Source organism: Oryzias melastigma, linkage group LG19 (assembly GCF_002922805.2).
Source record: "Oryzias melastigma strain HK-1 linkage group LG19, ASM292280v2, whole genome shotgun sequence".
Taxonomy (NCBI): domain Eukaryota; kingdom Metazoa; phylum Chordata; class Actinopteri; order Beloniformes; family Adrianichthyidae; genus Oryzias; species Oryzias melastigma.
The window spans coordinates 2622713-2629870 of record NC_050530.1 but is presented as its reverse complement, the minus strand read 5'-3'; the positions used below and the strand labels follow the sequence as shown (position 1 = coordinate 2629870).

Sequence of the window (7158 nt, the reverse complement as noted above, 5' to 3'; positions counted from 1 at the left end):
ACAGCTTTTATTTTGAAAAACCGTATAAAAGACCATTTCCTTTCCGCTTCCTCCCTGTCCAGGCCTGTTGACGCTGAGCGGCGCCAGCCTCTACATCGTGTACTCGTTCCAGGCGCTGGCAGAGACGGAGCGGCTGGTGGGGCCGGAGGGCCTCAGCTACATCCACGCCTCCTTCGGCTGGTCTCTGGGTCTGGCCTGGCTGTCCTACGGCCTGGAGCTCCTCGCCGGCGTTCTGCTGCTGGCTGCTGCTCAGACGGCCAAACTGCAGCAGAGCGGCGCCGTTTTAACTTAAAAAAAACGTTTTCCTCCAAGTGAAGGACTCTGAAGGACTTGTTTTCTTAAAGTTTTTATTACACTTCCTGCTCCATGTGTGTCTCAGTTGTATTCTGTATTTACAGCTTTATTTTTGACTCTTTTGAAGTTAAGTTTTGAATTATGAAGACGATGAGGGTTTTTGAGTTTGTAGTAATGACATCACACTTTTTATTACAAATAGAATTATTTTAATGTGTTTTTTAATCATTCAAACATAAAAACTAGCAAATTCTACTCATTTAAATGAACAACTAGCTGTTTAATTAGACTTATTTTAGGTATTTGCATGTAAGTCAATAACATTTTCTACCAATTTATGCTCCTGATTGACAGAATCATTTTTTTTGTTTCTGGTGCAACAAAAAGAGAATTTTCAAAGAATCAGATGAAATAGACTGTTTTTTATACAAATATAATCACTAAAGCTCAACATAAAATGACAGAACTTATTTATTATCTGTGTTTGCTGCACTAGAACGCTTTCATCAACTTTCTTGTGAGTTTAGAATAATTATTTGCTTCATTTATTTCTGCTTTTATTCTCATTTTGAGTTTAAAATACAGTTTCTGGATCATAAGAACTAAAATAAATCATCAAATGAAACATTTATTGTTGGTCAAAAGCGACTGGATTATTTTATTTGTGTGCAAAAGAAACTTTTTTTCAACACAACGTGTAAAAAATGTCAATATATTGAAATGCTTTAAAATAATGTTTCTATATTCGTCTGATAAGAAGAATTTTTCAAGGTTTGTTTTCACTCCGAAACTTGATCTGTGCATAAAATAATAAACCAAATATTCTTGTAAAGTGCACATGAAAGTAATTATTTTTACAATTATGGTAGTTTAAAAAAGATATATTTGTTGAAGGAAAAACACAGAAGAATCATCCAAGTGAAATAAAATCAAAAATAGTATTTTCTCATGCCCAAAAGTCATACTTATATTATATTTAGTATCCGTTGTTCACCAATTACTTTACTATATTACACACAAGAAACTTCTATTTACTTAAATGTCCTTTTAGGGTCTCCGGAAAAAAGATTCTTACCTTTGATTTTCTCTAGTTGGTTTTTCATATTGCAAAAGTTTCAAACTGTCCTGCAGGAAAATGATGAAAAAGAGAGTTTCAGCTGTTTTGGGGTAAATAAACCAAAGTAAAACATGTATGTCTGTACTTACATGTTTTGTGCCGTTTATATAAAATATGTTTGTCTGGGAATGATAAAAGTGCACTAAAGTTAAATTGATTGATTAATTAAATAACTAAATGTAAGTTTTGTTAAAGTCTTTCACAAAGTTGGAAACATTTGAATCAATTTGTTCAATAATTTAAAACGTAAAAGGTGAAATTTACTGTAACCTGTAAAATCTGGTCTACTCTTTAAAGAAATGCTCCCTCTAGTGGTGTCTGTGTGCAATTGTTTTATTGAACTTTCAAAATTAAAACTACATTTTTTTATTAACTTTATTTATTTGTTTTCTAAAAACAAATTTATGTTCCATTTATTTTAAAAAGAGGAATCATTTTAAATAAACTGCATTTGAAGCAAATAATGTATAATTGCCCATCTCTGTGTAATTTGTTTTTCCAAAAATGTCTTTTATCATTTTCCCCTTGTGGCTAAAGCCAAAACTTTTAAATCAAATATTAATATTAAATAATATTTCATCAATTAAGACCACCATAATCACTTTCTTAAGCTTTACTTTTACAACAATTCGAATTATTCTCATATTTTGCAAAGCAAAAACCAGTCAGAAGAGAATCTATGAGCTTTGCTGCAGGAACAACTGTTTATTTTATGAAAGCTAAAACTTGCTTTTGTCATTTTTTCACTTCTAAAGGATTTTTTTAACTGAAAAAATGTTTTTTTAAATAAAAAAAAGAACAAAAATCTAAAATCGTCCTGCAGGAAAAACAATGAAAACTGAGTTTTTGCAGCAAACTTTCAGAAAAAAAAATTACCATCAAAAATAAAATGTCTAAACACCTAAATATTTAAAACATTTATATCCTGTATAATAGTAAAATTAATTAAAAAAAATCATTTCTGTGACTTTTAATGAGAATCTTTTATTTTTATTCTCAAACATGACTTTGTTTTCATGTGACTTCTTGTTTATTTCATAAAAAATGCAAACTATGCAGATGCGTAGATTTGTTTTAAAAAGAAAACATGACTCAGAACTCCCCAATTTTTTTTTTTAAATTAGGATTTTATTAACTTAAGTGCTTGAACAAATACATTTTAATACTGCAGAATTACTCCACTAAAGACAGTAACTGTGTCCAAAGATGACCTCAAATGTGCAAAACGTTTGATGTTTAATGCATAAAAGGGAATACATTCACTAAATCATGACTCATCAGTTATTTTATCAGCATTTCCTGTCCCTCATCCCTTCCTAAAATAATACTATATTTAGTAAAAAAACATATTTTTAAGGCAAAGTGATCGACCAAAAACACTGAAGGCAGGGGAAAGCTCCAAAATAAAAATACAAATAACAAAATTGTGCTTTTAAAAAAATAGTGTCAAACAAGGAAGACCGCCTACGCGAGTCGAGTTAATTATGTGCATCTCGTGTTATTTATGGCTGTGCTCTTCTTAAGGCCACTTTGAAAGCTTTTATTTTGAAGGTCCACTACCTACAGAGGTAAACTCAGCCTGGAAAGCAGACCTTCCCGGCGAACAGGAGTCCCACAGTGGTGAAGAATATGGACATGATGAAGAGCACGTAGGAGGAGCCCACCATGGTGTTGTTGGGCAGCTTGTACGGCTGTCCTCCCACCTCGCTGACGTAGAAGCCGACGGGGAATATGAGCGCCGCCATGCAGAACAGAACCACTGCGGGAGGAAAGATCACGAGAGGATCGACACGCCAGCTCTTCAACTTAAAATAACCAGTAAAAGGTTAAATACTAGCCATATTATGGTAAAAATGAGCTTAAAGTCCCACTTTGATCCTCTTTTGATCTATTTTCAAAGTGTTGCTCGTGGTGTTTTCATTATGATTATTCCAATTTTAGCCAAAACATTTTTTTAATGGTCATTTTCTAGGACATAGTTTCTGCAGAGCGGCAGGAGCACATTAGAAATTCACCTCGGAGTTGTGGAAGGATAGTTTACGCAGAGAAAGCCCTTCCACACTTCCCATCATCCCTTTGTTTACACGCTCTCCTGCTAGCTTACAGTCCCTCACAACCCCAGCCTAGCGTTAGCGGTGCCACAAAAATGGCGAGAAATATCGGAGCTATCCAGCCGTACAGTTTAGCCTTCAAAGAACTATGAAAGAGCTGAAGTTAACATAAACTTCTGTAAAATTTGTAGTAAAATTGCTTTGAAACCCCTAGGACATGCAAATTTAGCAAAAATATTTAGTGTACTGCTTAAATATGAGCTCTAAATTAGCAGAAAAAAACCTTAGTAGATTTCAAATTAGCAAAAAAAAAAAAAGCTAGCTTGTTGATAAGATACTAGCTAAACTCCAAACTTTGCCTAAAAATCTTCAGTAAACTAAATTGGTCAAAAACATCAGCATTTTGCTAAGGCAGAAGCTAAACTCTAAATTACCCAATAAAAATCTCAGTAGATAACAATGTAGCCAAAAATGTTAGCATGTTGCTAAAATATTATATAAACTCCAAATTAGAATAAAAAAACCTCAGTAGATGCATTATTAGCCACAAAAAAACTAGTAAATGGCTTAATAACTAGCTAAACTCCAAAAATCCTCAGTAAACTAAATTAGTTAAAAAGGGTAGAATGTCTGTTACTAAAATAGAAGATAAACTCTAAATTACCATCTAAAAACCTCAGTAGATAACAAGCTAACCAAAAATGTTAGCATGTCGCTAAAGTATTAGCTGAACGCCAACTTAACATAAAAAATCTTAGTAGATTTTAAATTAGCCAAAAAAGCTAGCTTGTTGATTCAGTACTAGCTAAACTCCAAAACTGCCTAAAATCTTCAGTAAACTAAATTAGTCAAAAACATTAGCATTTTGCCAAGATAGAAGCTAAACTCTAAATTACCCAGTAAAAATCTCAGTAGATAACAATCTAGCCAAAAATGTTAGCATGTTGCTAAAATATTATATAAACTCCAAATTAGCCACAAAAAAGCTAGTATGTTGCTTAATGATTAGCAAAACTTCAAAATAGCCTGAAAGTCCTGAGTAAACTAAATTAGTAAAAAGGGTTACCTTGTTGCTAAAATACAAGCTAAACTCTAAATTAGCTTTAAAAACCCCAATAGATAACACATTAGCCAAAAACGTTAGCATGTTCCTTAAATATTAGCTGAACTCCAAATTAGCATTAAAAACCTCAATAGATGTTAAATTAGCAAAAAAAAGCGTTCACTTTCCTTTATTATTAGCTAAACTCCAAAATAGCCTTAAAATCCTCAGTAAACTTAATTAGTCAAAAACCTTACCATGTTGCTAAAATCGTAGCTAAACTCCAAGTTAGCATTTAAAACCTCAATTGAAGCAAAAAAAAGCTAGCATATTGCTTAATTACACGCTAAACTCCCAAATTCCCTTAAAATCCTTAGTAAACTAAATTAGTGAAAGGGGTTAGCATGTTCCTTAAATATTAGCTAAACTCCAAATTAGCATTAAAAACCTCAATAGAAGCCAAAAAAGCTGGCAAATTGCTTAATTACTAGCTAAACTCCAAAATTGCCTTAAAATCCTCGGTAAACTAAATTAGCCAAAAACGTTAGCATGTTGCTTAAATACTAGCTAAACTCCAAAATAGCCTAAAATTCCTTAGTAAACTAAGTTAGCCAAAAATGCTAGCATTTTGCTAAAATATTAGCTAAACTCTTTTTTTTAAATTATTATACGAGATTAAAACATAGCCCATGAATATATTTATAGTTTTGTTGCTAATCTACTTAAAATTTTGAAACTTTCTCATTCATTTCCTATGTGGCATATTTTGCTCAATATGTCAAAAACTATAAAGGTTATGAATACCAGAGATACAAGCAGTGATGTCCTGAAAGAGCTGGAAGTTTTGATACCAAGATTGTTGAATTAGCTGAAAGTGTGATAAAGTTTTTGTGCTGAAAAACATACAGAAAGGAGCAGGAGAATACCTATACTCTAATCTAATTTCAATAAATATCTTTACAGTTGATATTAAAATGTAATTTTCTCTGGTAAAAATTTTTATCAGTGACAAATCAAGATCCTAATTTGGCCTAAATACTGAAAAAAGGGGGCGTGGTCTTTAGATGAATAATTAAGTATTTTTATTTATAGCAGGAGGTGATTTCAGTGCGTTTAACTCATCTGACAGGGTCAAAAACAAAATATTGGCGAGAACAACACCCACTTCCTGTGAAGGCGATCCATCTGGCGTAGCGGGTGGCCTTGTGGTGCCAGTGCGACATCACCAGCAAACAGCAGGTGACGGTCAGCGAGATGATGCCCAGGACGATGAAGAGGAGCGTGGCGACCCATTCCCGGGGCAGCCGAGGGGGGATGCAGGTCCGATCTCGGCCGTAGAGGGTCTGGCACTGCCGGACCAAACCCATGCTTAGGGCTTCTGCAAAACCGACAAGATTCTGAAGTTTAGCTCCAACTTTTACTCGGATGAATCGGCTGTAACGTTTTGCAACGTCTAGAGAGGAGAAACGAGCAGATCGAGGAGCCTAAAATCCTCTGGTTTCTGATTTGACCCATGTGGAGCCACAAAATGAGGCACAAATTCATGAAATCTGCACTAAAATATATATTTTCTTAGTTAAACATTCTCTTAAAATGTTGTTTATGCTTTTATTATAAGCTTTATGCTTTTATTTTTTAGTAAGAAACAAATAAACCTATTTAGAGCTAAATAAAACTCAAATTGAATCAACTCAGTAAAATATTTGACCCTAAAAACACATTAGATTTTTATTTTTATTCACGTATTTGGTTAAAAATCTGCTTTTATTCAATATTTTAGCAGGTAACACTTTCTAGTTTCTAGTTTCTGGAGCGTAAAGCTCAATTAAAATACAATTTAAGCTTTTATTTTGTATCAAAAATCAGAGGAAACCACTTGAGCTGTGCATCCTCAAACGCAGGATAACCCCACTTCCCCTGAATGCACCACACCAAACCACTGAGGTTTTTCATTTCCTGAAAGTTTCAGTCCAAAACTAACATTCGATTCCATTCTGCTAAGTGAAAATAGCAACAACTCCTCAATATAACTGGTCGAACAACAAGTTTATACTCGCACAAGTGACTACAAATGCAAAAACCAAGTAAATTAAAAGTTAATGAACCCTTTTCTGTTCGATCGATTGTGCTGCCGGAGAAAATCTCTGAACATCTGTGAGTTGAAACCTAAAATATACCTTAAAAAAATGACATTTTATATTGTTATCAGTGAAGTGCTAAATAAAATCATTTTTACACAATAAAAACTAATAAAGTGGCTCCCAACTGTTTTCCAGTCACTGACAATATTTATCAAACATGTCCAAGAATCTGAAAAACAACCAGGGCCGGATACAGGACGGGGTACCGGGAGGCTAATACCCCACTAAAAGGGCTGACTGCTCCTTTAAATGTGCAAAAATCCACAATCACCTAAAAAGAATTTAAAAATACCAGAAAAATAAAAACATGACAATAAACCAATAATAATAATAATTTAAAAAATAAATTAAAAGACCAAAAAATACAAGGATGGAATAAACAGACAGATTAACTAATGAATGATATAAATAAAATAATATATATAAATCAAGCCTCAACAGACCACACACCAGTGTCTTGCTTGTGCCTGTCCCCAGCCCGGTTAAAGCAGAGGGTGGTATCAAAAAGCTTAT

General features: G+C 33.5%; 2 protein-coding genes across 3 annotated transcripts in view; one reads left to right on the top strand and one right to left on the bottom strand.

Moving 5' to 3' along the window:
* Nucleotides 1-367, top strand: part of tmem235b (transmembrane protein 235b) — a 9873-nt gene extending 9506 nt beyond the window's left edge. The window contains exon 4 of the mRNA XM_024285122.2: nucleotides 63-367. Within this exon, the coding sequence (XP_024140890.1) occupies nucleotides 63-292 (230 nt within the window). The 3' untranslated portion in view covers nucleotides 293-367. The remainder of the gene's footprint in view (nucleotides 1-62) is intronic.
* Nucleotides 368-2517: 2150 nt separating this feature from the next.
* LOC112153827 (uncharacterized protein C16orf52 homolog B) overlaps nucleotides 2518-7158 on the bottom strand; it is a 6798-nt gene continuing 2157 nt past the window's right edge. For both annotated transcript variants that reach the window (XM_024284235.2, XM_024284236.2), the window contains 2 exons: nucleotides 5670-5882; nucleotides 2518-3170 (listed from right to left, as the gene is read on the bottom strand). In XM_024284235.2, the coding sequence (XP_024140003.1) occupies nucleotides 2986-3170; nucleotides 5670-5882 (398 nt within the window). In that variant the 3' untranslated portion in view covers nucleotides 2518-2985. The remainder of the gene's footprint in view (nucleotides 3171-5669; nucleotides 5883-7158) is intronic.